General features: G+C 36.7%; 1 protein-coding gene across 9 annotated transcripts in view; it reads left to right on the top strand.

Moving 5' to 3' along the window:
* Nucleotides 1-20,180, top strand: part of KIAA1109 (KIAA1109 ortholog) — a 126,319-nt gene that overhangs the window by 42,427 nt on the left and 63,712 nt on the right. For all 9 annotated transcript variants that reach the window (XM_042796299.1, XM_042796296.1, XM_042796302.1 and 6 more), the window contains exons 20-34: nucleotides 293-520; nucleotides 1,093-1,230; nucleotides 4,316-4,492; nucleotides 7,483-7,611; nucleotides 8,538-8,657; nucleotides 10,758-11,035; nucleotides 11,815-12,065; nucleotides 12,519-12,777; nucleotides 13,183-14,026; nucleotides 14,908-14,978; nucleotides 15,461-15,634; nucleotides 15,954-16,074; nucleotides 16,963-17,109; nucleotides 17,488-17,615; nucleotides 18,050-18,252. In XM_042796299.1, the coding sequence (XP_042652233.1) occupies nucleotides 293-520; nucleotides 1,093-1,230; nucleotides 4,316-4,492; nucleotides 7,483-7,611; nucleotides 8,538-8,657; nucleotides 10,758-11,035; nucleotides 11,815-12,065; nucleotides 12,519-12,777; nucleotides 13,183-14,026; nucleotides 14,908-14,978; nucleotides 15,461-15,634; nucleotides 15,954-16,074; nucleotides 16,963-17,109; nucleotides 17,488-17,615; nucleotides 18,050-18,252 (3,268 nt within the window). The remainder of the gene's footprint in view (nucleotides 1-292; nucleotides 521-1,092; nucleotides 1,231-4,315; nucleotides 4,493-7,482; nucleotides 7,612-8,537; nucleotides 8,658-10,757; nucleotides 11,036-11,814; nucleotides 12,066-12,518; nucleotides 12,778-13,182; nucleotides 14,027-14,907; nucleotides 14,979-15,460; nucleotides 15,635-15,953; nucleotides 16,075-16,962; nucleotides 17,110-17,487; nucleotides 17,616-18,049; nucleotides 18,253-20,180) is intronic.

Below are 20,180 nucleotides of genomic sequence, written 5' to 3'. Positions count from 1 at the left end.
CAGTAGTGGTACTTGAGAGTAGTTATTTCTGTTGCATGCATCCAGAATATTGGTACTTTGAGAACTACTGAGAGCTCCTTCTCTTGCAAAGCACATGGCCTAAATTTGCTCACTTTAGGTGTCCATTTTTCATAAAATAAAAGTATATATGTTTCTTTGGCTATAGCTTGTAGCTATATCGCTTATTTTAGGGAGGGCTAGCATACAGAGAAAGGCTGGATTTGTATGTCATTACGCTGCCTATACATTTTTAATTTGTTTTCCATATGGTTATAACAATTCCTTCTCCTAGGAAAATTATTTTGGTGAAGATGACATGTACACTGATTTTGAAGAAGTGATTTCAAGCCCTGTTTTGTCACTGTCAACATCTTCAAGCTCTGGGTGGACAGCTGTTGGAGTGGAAAATGACAGAAGAGAAAATGAAAGTTCAGTCAAGCCGGTTCACCCTCTCACTTTACGCCCATGGGATATCACTGTGCTTGTTAATCTGTACAAAGTTCATGGGCGATTACCAGTAGTGAGTACTTTAGAATCTTAAAATATTTTGCTTTATGTAATTTTTCCTAATTTCCTTATCTGAGTTATATTTAACTCCTTGGAATGTTAAGTTAAGGTGGTGCTTACCAAAGTGTGTATATAATCTCTACTAAAATTTGGCTGTTGAAACCAATTTGAGACATGATTTATTTTGCTTACCTGGGAGGCAGAACCGGATAATTTCTTATATGATTTTTATTTAATGAACTTGATTTGTGTGATAGTATTTTTGATTGACCGTTATGATTTCTCTGCTAATTAGCATAACTGTCTTCTAATGTTGCATTCGGCTCTGTGCAGCTGCATTCTGAGGGATATCCAGGAATTCAAATAAGAATCCAGATAAAAAATTAGGTTCAGCCAAATGGATTTGAATTTCTGTTTATGTAACTGTTGAAAGGCTTTTGGAGTTGCACAGGCAACTCTTTTTGAGTCTCCACTTGGAGGAAAATTAGCATTCTTCCTGCTCACAGGTTTGCTTCTAGTCTTACAATTTCAGCCATGTTGTCTACTTTCAATTTCTGAAACAGATGTATTCCATTTTTACTTCAGCATTGCAGTCCAGATGGTCCAGAGTGCCCTACAGCTTTCTTGGAAAGGTTGTGTTTTGAGATGAAGAAAGGATTTAGAGAAACAATGCTTCAACTTGTACTGTCTCCAGTGAATTTGTTTCTGAATGACAACTATCAGGTAGTAAGCTGTTTTTTACATGTTTGTGTGTATTTGTATTGTGGAAGTTGCGATGATCTTAAAATTGAATTATTTTTTGTTGGGAACTTTCCTGTTGTACACATACAAAGTTTATTAAGTTTATGAATTATAAGAGGTATTAAAGAACAATCTGATGCATATTTTTTAAAAATCCTTAATTCTGTCCATTTGTGTTTTAGTGAAATGCAAAAAAGAAAATACTGTATTTTCTTAATGTTGCTTAAAATCTTTCTGGAGAAGGTTCTCTAGGAAACAGGGAATAATATTCAGACTGTTCTTAGAGCGATTAAGTGATCTCTGATTTTTGTGTGTGGGTTGTTTGTTTCATGTGAGTGTTTTTTGTTTTTCTATTCTTAAAGAATTTGGGTTTTAAAAATTCTGTAAATACAGACACATGTCAATTTTGTTCAGTGGCTGGATACGTTTCACTTTTTTAAGCTTATAGTTATAAAACCACGCATGTGTTAGTAAATAGAATAACTGCATCTTTCATATATTCTCTATGACTTTTACTAGACTAAATCGCTCATCTGGATCTGGATCTTGTGGTCAAGATATTGTTATAACCTACAGTCTTCCTGTGGTGGGGGAGTCATGAGCCATACTTCAGAAAATACTTAATGAGACACAGATAAGGAGTGGTTGTGGCTTGTCAGCTAGCTGTATACTACTACAATTTTAATAAATGGCAAAAATTGCCCATATGGAAGGATTTCTCGGGGAGGAGTTTAGGCTGAAATTTGTGAACACAAGAAGTTATCCTGATTCAGTGCAGGTTAGAGAATAGTTGGAGTTCATATTTTGTTTATGCACCCATTAGTTGATACTAAGACTGGGCCTTACAGATTATATTGTTTTCCGTCTGTGTGTTCTGAAATACATTGCTGCCAATGGTCTACATGAAATAAAACTTAAAATGTTTTTCTTATGCACATTCCAGTGTTTGAAAACTGGAATGCTGTATACAGATGAAAATGTACGTCACTGTATTTTTTTTAACTCCTGTGTCACTAAGCTAATGAAAGGAATAGGTTGATGCTTGTTTAGTCATTTCAAATTTGGATCCAGTGCACCACAAGCACAAAAGAACCTTAAGTATAACCACTGACTGTAGACTGACTAATAGATAAAGGTGTTAGAAGAAATAATGAATGTTCTTCATGGCAAAAAAAGTTAAATGACATCTTACAAGGTTCCACATTAGCCCTCATATTTTTGAGATGTTACTCTGTCAACCTCTGATTCATAGAGAAATCCCCAATGAGAAGGTAGAATCTAAGCATCTTCGGTTTTTGTGGCAACACTGTAATTTTGTGGCAACAATCTTTAGCAGCAATCTGAAGAAAGCGATGGTGTGAAGTCGCAGGAATTGCAGATGCATAATCTATATGGGATTAATAGAGCTGCCTTTTGAGAGAGCTGCAGAAATTGGACGTACTGACAGCATGGTGGCCGTTTCCTTCATAGCTTTTGTCAGGAGCTAAGTAGCCGGGTAGTAGGGCTTGGTTTTCAATTGAAGTCAGAAGGTGCAGTTTGAAGCTAATAACAATTACGGCTTGAACATACAAACCTTTATGTAATGAAAAATTGCATCCTATGAATTTCAATTTATGGTACCCAAGTCTGCTGGAAGGTTTTGTATATTATGTTCTGTGGTGTTTTGTTTGTTTGTTCTTTGTTTATTCTATGAGGAATCCTAGCATTTGAATAGCTGCTTATTTAAGAACACAGTCTATTTTGTGCATTGAATGAGACCCTTAAATGTTGTTCAAATCTGTAACTTATTTTGTCTTAGGTTTTATATGTTCAGTTTGGTTGGATTTATTTTCATTCAGAAACATTAACTCAGACAAGTAAGACTTCTGCCTGGGAATTTTTGTTGGTTGAAATGATAAACATGCAAGGTGACATGTTTTTTAAAATACCGTGAAGAAAGTTTTGATCAGTTATGTGTTACTATTGCCTAGTGTTTGACTTTGTTTTAATTCTTGCCACTTAATGTTGTAAACACTAATATTTGGGGGGGTTTTTAAAGTTTAAATTTGATTCTCTATTCATATTACATGTCTCAAAAATGCTGTTTGATACTTCCCAGTTTAACCTCAAAGTGAGAAGTTCACAGTACTAATGTAGATAGAACAGGAATTTCCCTCCTGCCTAGCCTGAGCAAGTCTTGTTGCTTCGTGTTTCCCATTCATATTGTCTTGAAATAGCTTCTAAACCAAGACATAAGTCAAGAGTCATATCAAAAGAGTAGAGCATGTGTTGTCATCATTAAGCAACTCCACAAGGTTTGCTGACTGTGAAAAACAAACCAGGCAGGGTAACAAGTTAAAAAAACTGAATGAAAGAGAAGTTTTGGGGCTGACTTACTGCCTTTAATCCACTGCTTACCTCCATGCAGGCACAATCTACAAGTGTATGCCTGTGCCATTTTTATCTTTTCAGTTTCTTATCTGGCTGATGGAGTAGTATTCTTCTGAAAAGTATTGTATCTGAATTTTCATATTTGCAAACGAGTAACTTTGCTTTTAGGTAGCTAAGAAATACTGCAGTGAAAAGTGTGACTTAGAGGACAGCCTCTGGTGTTTGTTGTTTGGGTTTTTAAACTTGTTTTTAAATTTATTTTTTTATGATGTGTCAGCTTTCGGATAGTAGCAAACCTTCATAAGTCATGTTTTTTAACCTCTTGATCACTTCCATTGTTAAACATGCTCTTCCGTTCCCTGTTTATCTTTTATTGCAGTAATATTTAACAGATGGTGTCTAGATGTCACTGTGTGGAGTTCACCAAGGGAAGGTTGTCTATAATGGTTGCTTAAAAATGAGAACAAACTTGGGTTAGATAAATTTCCCTCCCCGCCCCCACCCTGTAAGATTTGCATATATGTTGATGTGTGGGTCATGTTGAGAAGTCTCCAGGCATTCTGGCTGTACAAAAGTCTACAGGATTTAAGAGGTGAAGATGAATGCGTAATGAAGTACCTCTGGCTACACAGTTTTTCACCCTTTCTGTTGATGTATTCTTTGCAAATATTAGCTTTACCTTACTTGTTCTTAACAGCGACCTGCAGTGGATGAAGTTCTTCGAGAGGGTCACATCAGCCTGTCAGGTCTGCAGCTGCGTGCTCACGCGATGTTTTCAGCAGAAGGCCTGCCTCTTGGGAGTGATACTTTAGAATATGCATGGCTGATAGATGTACAAGCTGGAAGTCTTACAGCCAAAGTTACGGCACCACAGGTACCATCGAGAAACTATTTACCTTCCTTGTAAAACTGGTGTAGCGCGGATTTTTGGAGAGGATGTGATCTCAGCTGGATTTGGATGCATCTGTGCTTTAAGTAAACCTTAGTTTTATAGTTAGAAAATCTAATAATTTCTGTAAATGGATAGGAGATGCTAAATGGGCTGAACCTGATATTTATATTAAACCTAGGTATAACAGAGTGGCTAGTGTTGTATGAGAATTTGAAACAACATTGGTAGGAGAGCACGAAAAAATCAGTAGTGAATACTCTGTTGTCACTACGTGTAAACCACATGAATGTTACATCTGTGTATGTTAAAGTAATTTAATACTGACTAGAAAGGCAACCACAGTATCTACATGCACTGTAAGTGGTTTAATTGCAGAGTAAATAATACTTCTCTGTAAATAGAGCGGATGTTTTGGGATGTCTTCAGCCATAAACTAGGTAATGTGATGAAGAGGAGAAAAAAAAAAAATCTATTCAAAAGGTTAAAGTATGAGGTGATTTAGTTGTCTGTGACTTCCTCTGAGGTTACTTCAGTTTTATGATGCTGATGTCTGGAGATGCAGGTTTGTTACCCCTGCTGGTTAACTCTCTGGGAAGGACAAACGAAGTATTCAGCTGTGATTGCAGTCTGAAAGGCAATTCAAGATCCCTTGGATATAAGGTTCTTGGAGATATGTAGGCATTTGCATGAAGGGATGCTGCCAGCAGTAAGGATATCAAGTTGAGTATCTGACAAGAATTTAGCTTGAAGATAAAGCTCTGCCTTTCCATGGAAAGCGATGGACAAAGCCACATTTTAAAGCAGAAGACAAAGGAGATCATTTGTGGGAGTGAGGTATGGGCAAGCCTCGGATGGAGAGTAGCTCATAGCTCAGTCATGGTACTCACTGCAAATGCTGATGCTTGGTCCCACTGGAACATAGTTTGCTTTCACAGTATTGGATTTTCTTGGGCCAGTTTTAGCATTAACTCCTTTTAGTTTTGCCATTTATGCTATTTTTATTTTTCAGGACATAGTAATGACTCCAAGTCTACAATAGGCAGATCACTTTGATTTATTTATGGTGTGGGCTGCCAGATCTTTAAAAAAGGTTGCTTTGTCAGTGTGTTCCAAGACATGAGAAAAGTCCACAAGTTCTATTTAGTAGTTACTGTTTGGTTCATGTATTTATTTTTAAACCTTTTTTAAAGGCACTTCAACATCATCTTATTCCTCTAAAAATCTTCATTATTTTCTAGGATTAAACATGTATTTCATTTCACTTCTGCAGCAAATAAAATCAAAATAAGGCATAAAAGCAATTTCAGTAAATCTAAGGAATAGACTCCAGATACAAAAAACTGTATCTGTAGCATGAAAATGTGTCAGTATTTCCCAAAATACTACTAATTATTTAGACAAGCTATAGTATTTACTCCACTGCTCTATGCTTCAAAATTAAACCTAGCTGATTCAAAGTACTTTAACGTTACAGAACATTTCTAAATGCTTGACACAACTTAAGGATTTTCTTCCCTTACAAAGCTATTCTCATTTGTATGCTTTGTACAGGATATTTATTTTATTTTATGTTTTGTTGTCAGCATTGCTATGGAGCAAAACTTGACTTTGCTGTTTCAGGGTCATTAGCTTTTTTCCTCCCACAGTGTGATGTATTGGGAGAATTTGTGAAGGGACAATATTAAGGGGAAGAGGAGAGATTTTGCGCAGGACAGGCATAGCTATATTAAATTCCATTTAAATTACTGCTGATTTTAAATTGGTGTGGTTTGGGTCTGGTCGGCAACCAACCCCCGCAGCTGGTCACCCTCCCTTCCCCCTCCCCACCTGGGAATGGGGGAGGGAATTAGAGGGGTGAAGGGAGACTCGCAGGCTGAGATAAGAACAGTTTAATAATGGCAATAAAACAAAAACAATAACGATGATGGGGGGAAAACAAAAAGAAATATATAAACAGGCAATGTACAGCGTAATTGCTCACCACCCGCTGACCAATATCCAGCCCGTTCCCGGCCAGCGACCCCGAGATACCAAGATCCCACAATCGCAATCCCGGAAGCGAGAGAGCTCCTTCCCAACCACCCCTCCTTTATATAGTGAGCATGACGTGCCATGATATGGAATATTTCACTGGCCAGTTTGGGTCAGGTGCTGTGGCCGTGCTCCCTCCCTGCTCCCTGTGCCCTTGCGCACGGGCAGAACATGAGGAGTTGGAGAGTCCTTGAAGTCTCGGTAGCAGCTGAAAACATCAGTGTGCTATCAGCATTCTTCTCATACCAAACCCAAAACTAAATCTAAAACACAGCACTCATCTAGTCCCTGAAAAGGAATATTAACTCTATTTCAGCCCAAACCAAGACAAAATGCCCTTTCCTTTGACTAGCCAAAAAAACTCCATTTCCCTCTCATAATAGAGACAGTCAGTCATGAATCATTTCCTTTATGAATGAGATAAGTATATAAAAGACTTAAGTCAATGATAGGGTCATTACAAGATCTACTGAGATTCAGCAGTGTTCTGTTTAGCCAGTTTTTTTCTATGCTTTCTACATGTAACTTTATTATTTATATGCAAGGAAGTCTGAGATTTAAATTATGAACGGTAATAGAGTATTTTTGAGGTAAAATAAGGGGAGCTCTGTCTTTACAAGTTCTCGGGTGACTGTAATAGCAAAATCTTTTTCTTTATATTAAGAAATAATGTAGGAAATTGTTTAATGTCACAGTGTTTTCCATGAAAAACTACAGAGACTTGCATATTGTGGTGCACACAAAACCAAAAAATTAATCTTAAGTAACAGTAAATAGACTATGAGTAAGCAAGGTAATGCAGCCAGAATGTTATGGTGGGGTCTTTGTTTTTGCTCCTGCTCACCTTCTGCCTTTGGTGATGTTCTTTCAGTGCTCTGTTGAATACTGAAAGTTCCTTTTATGTACCTACTATTAGACAACGTGTTGTTATGTGCTTACAGCTTGCCTGTCTTCTGGAATGGGGACAGACTTTTGTATTTCATGTCGTGTGCCGGGAGTTTGAACTGGAAAGGCCAAAATCTGTAATAATATGCCAGCATGGAATTGATCGGCGGTTTTGTGACTCTAAGGTAACCTTTCATCTGTCTTAATTGCTTTCTATATTTGCATAGGATCTTTGGAACAGTTTAGAAATCCAGCCTTAAAGTTGACCAAGACACATGGAGTATATGGTCAGATTGGATGTTCCCTTTGATAAAGTATAGCTAATTATGTTTTAGAAAGAAAGGCAATTTTCTCTGGATTTTTCCTGTGAATATGCATAATGGTTTTGAGCTCTATGAATCATTTTGAGAAACGGTATCCGCTGAAGTCGTGCCTAGATTCTTAGCTCTTCTGTGACAGTTAAGAGCCAAAAGGCATACTCCAGTGTCGCTTAAGAGACAAAGGTCATGCTCTCCCTCATGCTTCTGGAACATTTCCATGGTACTTTTTCATCCTCTATCCTCTGTTGATGAAACAGTGCTTTGGTGTGAGACTTAAGCTGGCAACTTACAAGTTCCATGCACTTTTTCTTTTAAATTTTGTTGGTTTTAACACAGGACTCTTACTTGACCATTATGCAATTGTGAATTCTGCTTTTCGTGCTTATTTCTTGGAATCCATGTGCACGGTCACTTGAAGACGGAAGGAGGCTTACCATATATTAAGTATGAATCCTAGATTTCATCTCTTGACATCCTTCTTGTTTTGTTCCAGTTTTTGTGATGTTCTCTATTAGGAGACTTCATTTGCCTTTTGCTGGTGGAAGCCAGGAGAGCCAGCTGGGTCCCCAGGCATTGCTGGACAGAAGTATGAAACACACACTAATGAAAATGAAACCTTAGCACAGAAACACCCAATCTGAAACTCATGTTGATAATGTAGAATAAGTAACTTTTTATTGCTCTGGTTTGAGTCCTCTGTTAACTAGAACATAAAAACAAGGATAAGCACAAATTAAACTAAAACACCTAATGTATATTTAAACTTTTTTTTTTTTTTTTATTTCCTTCAGATGAACTGCATCCCTGGGCCATGCCCAACATCTGATGACTTAAAGTACACTATGACACGCTTAGCCATGGACGGAGCAGATCTGTATGTGGTAGAACATGGCTGTGCCACCAATATAAAGGTAAAAATATGTATCCTAACAGCAATTAAAATACTCCTTTGTCCATAGAGTTCTTAGCATTTTTTGATAGAATAGCTACCTGAATTTATTGCTTGCTTACATGCAACAGACTAAGCAGAATCTCTGAAAATTTAAGTGATAAAAGGTTGGCTTGGGCTTGCCCAGGAGTAGGTCAGGTTGGCTTCTGTGTAGTAATTCCATTACTGATCTTGGAAAATGGTAAGGAGGAGTGGATGTCTGCCAAAATAAGAGTGGAAGCTGCAGGATTGGCATAAAAAAATTTACGAAAACACTGGGCAACATAAATCTCAGTGTCTGTACCTGAGAACTAATAAGAACTTGTGCTGTAAGTTAGTAACTCAGCAACTGGAAATTAATTATATGGGCTGTGTACAAGTCAGTGATTGATACCTCATAATCAGGTTATGTGGTACAGCTGCTTGAATGAAGTTATATCTTTGATAGAGATGGGAGAAGTGTTAGTGCTACTGCCAGACTGAATCTAGAATACTGCATGTTGTATCCTCCGTTCAAAAAAGGATGTGCAGAGAGAGCAGATACTCTCTCCATTATCCTATCATACAAGAGAAAACTGGAATGAGGTACTCAATGTAGGAAAATATAAGTTAAGAGACAATTGAGTTATGGTAGCAACAGAAAAGGAGAAAAGTGCTATGCTGGTTTAAGTGACTAGTAGTTGTGCTCTCCATTAATGAATTCAGCTGTGAAAACCAAACTTAACATGTAAGGTTTTGGGGACAGCTTCACATTATGAGCAAGAATCTAACTGAAGGAAAGTGGTAATTATTTTAGACATTTTTAACAGCATGGTATCTTGCCATTTGAATGGCTTGCTACCTTGTGACAGTTAAAAAAAAAAAATAGTATTTGAGTCTCCAAGTTCTTTTGAGTCCAATATTAAAAAGCACCACCACAAATACTAACCGTGTTTATAGGCATCAATATGAATGGCAGTATTTTCAAAGGCAGCTTAATAACCTGAACCACTATAGAAAATTATATCCTGACTGCATTTCATTTGAATTTAAAAAAAAAAGTTTCCAGTGCTCTTTTATAGTCTGTGACAGAGATGAGAAGTACTAATTTAATAATAACTCTGTGGGTAGCTCTTCCATGGCTGGGTTCCTTTTCAGCTTTCCTTCCTTTCCTTGTGAAAAGTTTGAAAACTCAATTTGAAATTTCCAGGTACTTCACGGTGACTTTTTGGAAAAGACTCAAGCTGTGCAGGAAACTTGGTCCAATGTCTTCAGATTGAAGTTTGAAGACTAAGCATATGTGGCAGGGCTATGTCATCTTTTAGTAGTGTACGCCAGTGTCGGGGAGGATGGATACTGTATGGGCAGGCAGGTTAGTTGTACAGGGACCAGTTCCCACAGCTGAGTGTGGGGGTAAAGCAAGAACTTCTGGTTTGTCTCTGGGGAGGGTTGGCTACTGCTGGTAGCAGGTTTGCCATAGGAGAGGGGCAGCCTCCTGTTTGGTTCAAGAAAACTACTGGAGTTAGTGTGGTCATATAACGGCTACCAGAACACAATTCATATAGATCTCAGTTAAGGTTTAGTATCTAGAATTTCTTGAGTTTTGCAGTATTTAACATGGTTGTCTCACTGAGGTATTTATTAATTGTAGAGTTAATACTGCTTTATTCAAAGTATATAATCAATGTTTTAGTCTAAGGACATAGAATTATATATATTGTCAAATCATCTGATTTTGAAAGTTTAAGATTTCTTTGGTTTTAGATGACAGTGAAGAATTTAATAATGATTTAATTTTTTAAAGGTTCATTACAACATCTGTCCAAAGTTGAGCTGTCTTTTTTAATGCCTTTACAAAAGGAGACTCATAAATAAAGATGTTATTTTTGTTATTTAACAACTGGCTGAAACTAATTTCTAAGCTTGCCTTCTTTTGTGTCTGTGCGTGCTTTTATATGAAACTGGCTCTCTGTCTTTTTTGGAGAGAATAGTTAATGGAGATGTTTCTGGAATGTAGTAGGTGATGTGTTAGCTGGTTTAAGGCTATGCTTTCTTTGTTTCACTCATGACTAATCAGAGTTCATGTTTTAAATTATGTTTTCAGATGGGTGCTATACGTATTGCAAACTGCAACCTCCACAACCAGTCTGTTCGAGAAGGTGTAAGTGCTGCTATTCAAGACTTCCAACTGAGACAATACGTTGAGCAGGTGAACAATTGCAGAACTGGTCTTCAGCCAATATTAAGGAGGGCATACTGGCTGGAAGCTGGCTCTGTCAACTTGGGGCTTATCACTGCTGACATCGCTTTAGCTGCAGATCATCCTTCTAAACATGAAGTGCAGAGACATTTCTTAGAAACGCATGATAACCGAACTAAGAGGTAAGAGACATGATTGAAGAAGATGCAATTAAATTTTTTTTGGGGGTATAAGTTAGTACATTAATCTAATGATGGAACTTTATTTTTTCTTTTGAGGTTGTGAATTGCTTACATAAATTACAATTTCTTGTCACTTTTTTAGAGTATGTTGAATGCTTAGCTCATGGGGTTGGTGGTTTGAATGTGCTGGGACTATACAGAATTGCATGATTTTTTTGCAAAACTTAAATTTTTGTCTCTACCTTCCTTTATTTCCCAAAATGAAGATCGGGGACAGGAGGGAATCGAATTTGTTCTTTGTTCTCAGGCTGGACTGAAAACAGGCCTCAAAAAGTCTTGAGCAAGCTGATAAACAGCTGTGTGCAAGATGCCTGGTGCTAACTGTGATTTGTATGTCTACCCAAAGAGCAGATGCCTCTGACATAAGCAACGCCCACCAGCGTGGATTGTGTTTGCAGTGACGGCCTCCATGCAGAGAGAAACGGTTGTTACTATATTAGCATGTATTGTGGCAGGTGAACATAGTCTGTGCCTGAGCACGGCTGCCTGAGCGCTGCATATACACGTGTGATTTGCTCCTTTCTGGAGCTAATCCTTCATTTTGTGTCTGACATCTGTGTTTCAGTTAAACTTTTACTAGCTCGTTTCATGCCAGGTGACATAAGAATTCACATATAACAGAGGGATATCTTTTAATCTTGCTTTCACTGAATTTAAAGGTACTAAGCCTGATGTGGTCATGTTTTCATTATCATTTCTGTTTTTCTGCTCTTGTGTAGATTGTGGTTTTTGTGGCCTGATGATAATTTGAGGAATAAGAGAAGCAAGAACAAGTGTGGCTGTCTTGGTGGCTGTCGATTCTTCGGTGGCACATTAACAGGACTAGACTTTTTCAAACTTGAGGAACTGACACCTTCAAGCAGCTCTGCTTTCTCAAGTACAAGTGCAGAATCTGATATGTTTTATGGGCAGTCGTTACTGCAGCCAGGAGAATGGATAATTACTAAGGAGATTCCTAAAATTTTAGATGGTGAGAATGCATTGTACTGTAATTTTTGCCCCAAAGTATAATTTCTTAACTGTACATTAGTATTTACATTATTTCTGATTCTGGTAATGAGTAGTACTACCTGTGCTCTTGTACAAGAGGTCTTGTAGTGGCATGGGCCCTTCTAAGAGCAGACAGTAGCTTGAAAGTAGTGAGCAAGCTTACATATACTGAATTTTTATATTAATGTGCAATTCCTTCCTGACTAAGAAGTTTTTTGCCTTGCATCTGTTCTACTTAAATAGAAAGCAGTCTGGTGAGACCATCTGATGTTTTGCTGCTATGATTTTATTAATTTTTGTTAGTACAACATGCTAGTATGTGTACGTATTTCAAAACTAGGGCTTGTCTTTAAGAAGGATTTTTATTTCAGTGGTCAGGGAAGAGACCACTGCAGTTGCGTTATCAATTTCTCTTTTCTGTTTCTGATCCTAGGTAAAACAAATGGTGTAAAACGAAAAGATTGGGATTGCAGATCTGTGGGCATAGAAATAGAAAGAAAAGCACAACATCTGAGCCTACAAGTGCCATTGCGCTCCCATAGCTCCTCATCTTCCTCAGAGGAAACGAGCAGTTCTAGTGCTGCACTCCCCTTGCTTGCAGGTGAGAAGGACAGCCCGTCATCAGCTACTGAGGATCACTTGGGACAGAAGGAGTTCTTGTCTGGTGCAAAAAGGGAGGATGGTCATGGAAGGTTAGTACTCTGTCTGAGTAGAAGGATAATTTTACTCTTGAACACCTTATGACAGGAAAACCCCTTAAATTTAGCAATTTATAAAGTATTGGTTGTTTTCTAATGGTACTGCTGAAATGCATTTCCTAGCTTGAATGTAAATTTAGGTCTCCAATGGGGATGACTACCTTATCTGAGTAGAAAATCCAGCATGTAAGACAGCAGCACTTGCTGTTAATGTTTATTTTTCCATCCTCCATGTAGACAAGTGGACTAACAAGTGGCAGAATTTAGCATGTAATCAGTATTATGAAACTAATTGCTACACTAATAGAAAGTCACAAAATCATTTGGAAGCTTCTGTAATATAAAAAGAGAAGCAATGATAATAAAATAAGCTATTGAACCTTTAATTTTTGTTTCCAGCATTGCAGTCGAGGGTGCAGAGGGCAGCCCTGCATCCCCTGGCAACCAGGAAAGGCCTGTTGGTCAGTCTCCCATGAGGTCTCCACTGAAACGGCAAGCGTCTGTCTGCTCCACCCGGCTCGGGAGCACCAAGAGCCTCACGGCAGCCTTCTACGGAGACAAGCAGCCTGTTCCAGTTGGTGTGCAGTTCAGCAGCGATGTGTCTCGCAGTGATGAGAATGTCTTAGACTCTCCAAAGCAGAGGAGGAGCTTTGGTTCTTTTCCGTATACTCCATCTGCAGATTCAAACTCATTTCACCAGTATCGCTCCATGGATTCCAGTATGTCAATGGCTGATAGTGAAGCTTATTTTTCTGCAGCAGAAGAGTTTGAGCCAATAAGTAGTGATGAAGGTCCAGGAACCTATCCAGGGAGGAAGAAGAGAAAAAAGCAAGCTCAGAAAATTGAATATAGTAGAGGGTCTATTTATCACAGTGTGGAAGGGCCCTTAACAAGCACAATCCATGGAGAAATCAGCCAAGATGTTAAAACACTGCCAATTAAGACTCATCCTTCACAGGCTTCATTTGTTTCAGCTCTGGGAGGAGAAGATGAGCATGTTGAGAACATATATGTTGTGGAATCTGAGAAGACTGTGGAAAGTGAGCAAATAACTTCCCAGCAGCCTGTAATGGCATGTTACCAAAATTATCTTACACAGTTCCAGGTGATCAACTGGTCAGTAAAGCATCCAACTAACAAAAGAACTTCAAAATCCTCATTACATCGCCCTTTAGACCTTGACACACCGACGAGTGAAGAAAGTTCATCATCTTTTGAGCAACTTTCTGTCCCAACTTTTAAGGTATGGAAGATGGAGGAAGGAGGAGTAGAAAAAGGAATATGAATTCAAAGGAAATTAGAATTGCTTAGTACACTGGTTGTGTAAATAAAGCTATGAGAAACTTGAAACTTCTTTGCTTTTAGTTAAGGAATACCTTGGATTTCTGACTTCAGATCATGGGCAGTGTGGCTGGGAGACTGTGCAAAAAAAAAGAGGGAGTTAGAATTCTGTGGATAAGATGTATGTTCTGAATTCTCATTAATGCCCTTAAAAATGCTGCCTTTTGAATGACGTGCAGCTGAAGGATATTTACGTGAGTTGTGTGTAAAATATGTTACACAGAAATTCAGTAGCAGTACATTTAAAACTGCTAAAGTATAATCTAGAGTGTAAATGCTTTATTTAAAGTAAAATTGAAATTCAGATTTAGCAAATGATTTTTGTAAATGTCCGTGCTTTTTTTTCCTCATGATGTATGTGATATGAGCGTACATGCTTAAGGAAGGAGCTGAAATTAAATACATGGAAAATAATGGAAATTACTTTATAGAAAATTGGTGTCTAACCTCTGGAATTTAATTTGTTATCAATTTGCAGCAAAAGCTTTGTGTTTATGCAAGCCTTTCATAGATTAGTATTCGAAGTTTGTTTTTGTTTTGTTTTGTTTTTTTTTTTTAAGAGCAATTAGTCACTATTTATCAATGAAAAACCTTTGTAATCTAATCTCTCAAGTAATTTAAAAAAATAAACCTAGGAGTTTCTGTCTACTATAATAGAGAATCTACATACGACGGATCCTTTTCAGAAAAAAACTGTATGGAGAATCTTTATTTGAAGATGCCTTGGGTATTTTTTTCATATATAGAAGGCATGTAATACATTTGTTTGCATTTCTATCTTAGATTGTTAAACAGGGTCTCACAGCTAATTCGTTACTGGACAGAGGCATGCAGCTTACAGGATCAACATCTAAGTAAGTTGAATACTGCATAACATTATTACCATATCTTTTAAAAGTAGGATTTTCCTGATACTCTTGTTAAATATTTTGGCTCTTGCTAGCCCTTCCAAATTTTGATTTGAAGCAGTAGTTTTCAGTACAGATCTATTTTAGAACAGAGTATTCTATTATAAAATGTTTGGGTTTGGTCAAAAAGAAAGTGCACCGTGAAAGCATTAAATGATTTCACCCATACAATTTCAAGATTAAGAAATTAAATTTAATTTAAATAAATGTGGCAAGTGCTTATGGCAAGTATCCACTGCATTGCGAAAACCTTGCAGAACTTGAACTAGGGAAGGACCTTGCACTGGGATATATTTCTGTGCTTTCTAAACTATGTGGTAGAAGAAATCTGCCATTATATGCATTTTAATAAGAATTAAAATGATACCAAGACACTTTTTTATTTATTTTACAAACCTAGATTATTAATATGTATTTGACTTGTTTAGTACACCTTATACTCCTTTGGAAAAGAAGTCTGCAGAAAATACAGATGATGAAACAATAACAGAAGAATGGACATCGGATCACCCTGTCTTCCAGACACGGACAACAGCAATAGTAGAAGTAAAAGGAACTGTAGATGTAGTTCTGACTCCTCTTGTAGCAGAGGCACTGGACAGGTAATTGATTTTATTTTTACTACTACAGTGTTAATCGATTATGCTAAAAATTGTCTAAAATCAAAGCTGTTCTGTTCAGCAAAGGTTTAGATAGAAGGATTGAGTAACATGACTGGTGGAACAGTAGGGGCTTGTACCCAATGAATGTAATTCTGCATTTTCCTTAAGATAGAAGAATGCTGTGCTGACCAAGGAAGTGCTCTTTATATCTGTCAGTGCTTAATTTTTTTCTCTGTAGTGTTAATTAAAGATTATTGATGGTGTGTCATGCAAAACTGGAATTTTAAGTGGTCTGTTGTGGGCTTGTTTCTTCTCACAGGTATATAGAAGCAATGGTGCATTGTGCTAGCTCTCGACACCCCGCAGCAATCGTTGATGATCTGCACTGCAAAGTTCTTCGAGACGCTGTACAGAACAGCAAGACGAGCTTCTCAGAAAATGTAAGAAAGAGAACAAGAAAAATGCACAGACTTGAAAGAATATTGTTTTCTGTATTTTAAGTTTAAAAAAAAATAATTTAATTCAGTGTTTTGAGATATAGTATCTAAATGCTATATTAATTTGGAATATAGATTTGTTTTTCTCTTATGCCTAATGTACGTGCATTTTTATAATCAACTGTTACGCACTGTCTTTCAGTGACCAGGAATCTCTCTTATGCAATTGAAGCGAAGTTTTTCTAGTTTGGATGGTCTAGTCAGTAGCTACAGTAATTTACAGGAGATCATACATTCTGTTCTTAGAAATTACAGTAACTGATATTCTTATGTATTATAATCATATTAGCAATACATTGTTGTTATTATCATGTTATTTTCTGGTAGTTAGGGAGATAGTGTCTGTGAAAGGAAAGTTAAAACTAAGCTGTGAAGGTGCATGGGTTTGGGGTTTTTTGCAGTTCATCTGATACCTTACAAAATTAATTTAGCTTGAAAAGAATTGTGTGGTAGTTCTACAGAATTAGTAGTGCTTTCTGTCCAAGTTAATGATCATATCTATATTTTTGTGATTTCTTGACTTCACAGTGTAATGGACACTAATTATTTACTTCATAATTAGTTGTTCTGTATAACTTATGTATGTAGAATTCAAACTTCCAGCTAAAATCTGGTCATTAGAAAGTTTATTGCAGAATGGCATTGCTACCCTTATGGATCTAGACTTATTGTATCTGTAAGTGCTACAGTCCTTGTTCTAGAAATCATGGTATTGTGCTTTAAATGAAGTCAGAATCTCTTGTTGATCCATGCTAATAAACCATCACGTTACTCTTTAGCGTAGTAGCTCTCAGTTTCAGTGAGAATAAATTATTTTTTCTCCCCTCTGAGTTATCTTCAAAGCAGGATATTAGAGGAACAAAAATAGATACTACCACTACAGGAACAACAAACCAGGGTCCAGGACAGACCAATCTCTCACTAAAGCAAGATAATGTGACAATTAAAGGTCTTCAGGCCAACGTTACTGTACCAAAGGTAACAACTTTTTGTTTAGCTTATTAGTAGATGTGCCTCACAAATTACCCATATTTTGCATCCCTGTTAGTTCCCCAAAAGCCTAAGTGAAGCTGAGTGTTTGTATTAGATAACTAATGTTTTAAATAGGATAGACTGTTTTGGAGCTGCTCAATTTTATTATGGCAGGTGTGCAAGTTAAATAACAACCACTGTAGGGATAAATGACTGCCATGTTTTTAAATTATGTTTTTCATTTTCTAGGTGTGATAGTTTTATCTTTTAGTTTTTCATTTTACTGAGAAGAATAAGACAAGATTGTATCAGAAATGAGTGATGTATACTTAATGTAACATGTTTTTCTAAATTTCTTCACTCTTTGGGGGAATTTACATATAGGTGAACCTGTGTTTACTACAAGCGTCTGTTGATGAATCCCCAGGTCTTTCTTCTGGCAAAACTGTGACTCATGTTTCATTAGTAGCTTTGTGTTTTGATAGAATTGCTACACAAGTTCGTATGAATAGGTAAGAATAATACGTATCTCTATATGTGGCTCTTTCTTGTTAAGTTAGTCAAAAGACTTAGTGATGCTAATTTTTTGCAGTTATGAAGAGTATTTGAAACAGTCATGACTGAGTTAAGCAATAATATGTGTCTTCTGTGTTTTATAAATTCACATCTAATAACTAATTAGAATTGTAGTTTCTTTAACAAGTGGAGGATCCCTTCTGGAATAATTTTGGAACTTGAATTTTAACTCTTTCTTGCTTAAATGTCATGAAGGATAACATTAATTTTTAAAGTATTTTTATACCAAAGCGTATATATCTTCTGTCTTACAAATAATTCTTTTTAACACTAGTGTGCCAATGTCACTTAAAATTTTAAACAAAAATAATCAAACAAAATGTATCTATATGAGATGTGCTTAATTGTTTTTTCTCTCTTATATTCAAAGGGGTATAGTTGAGGATACTTCAAACAGTGCAGAAACTGGGAGGAACTCTGTGACATTTGATCGTTACATCCAAACCAGTAAAATGCAGCCCCAGTCTTCTGGCTCACTGAGATCCAATGCTGGAGCAGAAAAAGGAAAAGAAGTTGCTGCTAAACTGAACATCCATCGCGTTCATGGACAACTTAGAGGCCTTGATACAACGGGTAAGCCTTTTATTAAATTGTGGAAATGCCAGTTTTCATAGAAGCAAGTAGCTATAGTTGGCCTTGATCTTGTAGTTTGGTGTTTTTTTTATCAACACAGATAAAAAGACACTTGAACCTGGAGATTTTGCAGATGCTCTAAAAAGGAGTTTAGGATAGTTGGTCTGAATTATTTTCTGAATTTTCTGAATCTAAAGTGCTAGATTTAAATGTAGGCAGAGTGAAAACTATCAAGACAAACTTCTAAGCAGCTTGTGTGGCAGATGCATTGCACTGTAAATAATGATATGCACTGGTAGGATTTCAGGCCTGGACTTCCTTCCTCCCAGCTGACCTCTTTTCAGCTACCATTTTTTGTCACCGATGCGGGGAATGAATTATACTTCCTTGCTTTCTTACTACTTTCTAACAAATTTAAGATAGGTATAATGTGCCTGTTGTACTCCTAATTTCAGCATGCCAAGCTGTAGATTTTCAACTATAGTGACTATAAAACTGAAAATGAAATCTACTCAGTCGTCCTTCCTGTTTGTATTAAGGAAATCCCTTGAAGAAGCTATGCGTTAAATTCAGTGACTGTAACTCTTGATCCTGGAAAGGCTAACCTGGAAAAGATGACCAAAAGTACAGGCAGTTTTTGTTAAAACTGATTCAATTTTCTTGGAATCGATACCAGTTGGTGCTGTGTTTTACTCTGTCCCATAAAGAATAGGAATCTTTAGGACATGAGAAAGTGCTCTGTGAAACAACTATGATTAAAAACCACACAATAAATGAACAAACAAACAAAAAAAAAACCAAAGAAAAACAAAAAACACCAACCAACCAACCAACCAAAAAAACCCAAACACAAAAAAACCCAACTAACCAAACAAAACCACAAAACAACAACAAAAAAAAAACAACCAAAAAACCCCAAAATCCCCAAACAAACAAACAAAAGAAATAATAAAAAAAAAAGACTGCTTGCAAAGATTTGGAGCACATGAAATTGGAAGAAAACAAGAGGAATAAGAGAACATTAAAATGGTTAACTCCATTTTTACTTAGTTATAGGTAGAATCTTGGCAGTAGTGTCCTGTGATAGGTATGATGCAGACATTCAGGAAGGCCAAGGAATTTTTGAATTTTAACCAGGAAAACTCATCATCTCCTATTTAACAGGTTTGAAAAATGTCTTTCTGGGGGTCTTAGCATATCCTGAATACTTCACAAGTGATTGCAGTTATTAGCTGGGGGCAGAAAGTGAGGATTGGAAGGTACATAAATTACTACTTTGTGTAGTTCTTTTCATCAGATATTTGACATTTAGCTCTGTGTAAGAGTTAATAGGCAATAGGTATAAAATTATTTAAAATGTTTGTTTGGAAATGTCACTAGAAGAAAGGATTTATATTTAAGCTGCATCCTAACCTCAAAGAAATCAATGTAGCATAGTACCCTCCTGGATCTTAGACACCGAAATCATAATGAATTAAAAACTACTTGAGTCTGTATTTTCTTAGGAATCAGTGAGACTCAGTGCTTTACATCCTCCAAACACAGACATAGACATGCTTCCAATCAAGAAGTGATCTTTGAATTAAAATTAGAACTTTATTTCTAAATATCCTTCAGGTATGTTATAGTCAATATCAAATGTATTTGTACTAAAACATATTATCCAAGACCACTGTCAGTATCGTTGTCATATGTTTCTATCAAACCTTTAGACATTTATTAGGGATGTATTTTTTTGGCAAAGTAATTTCAGGCCAATTGCCCATTTCAGATAAAAATTGGAAGAGCTTGTTTGTACACGTCTTTGGAATCATGACTCTAAAAAAAAAAAACAGAGAAGGCAGACTTTTTAGGATTGGGAATGTCTTGAAGGTTTAACTTTGTGTCACTTGGGCCATGTTTTTTCCAAACTGAAAAATGACTCTGCC

The sequence above is a fragment of the Tyto alba genome, unplaced genomic scaffold (assembly GCF_018691265.1).
Source record: "Tyto alba isolate M040663 unplaced genomic scaffold, T.alba_DEE_v4.0 Super-Scaffold_23, whole genome shotgun sequence".
In the NCBI taxonomy this organism is placed as follows: domain Eukaryota; kingdom Metazoa; phylum Chordata; class Aves; order Strigiformes; family Tytonidae; genus Tyto; species Tyto alba.
This window is presented reverse-complemented; position numbering and strand designations above follow the sequence as displayed.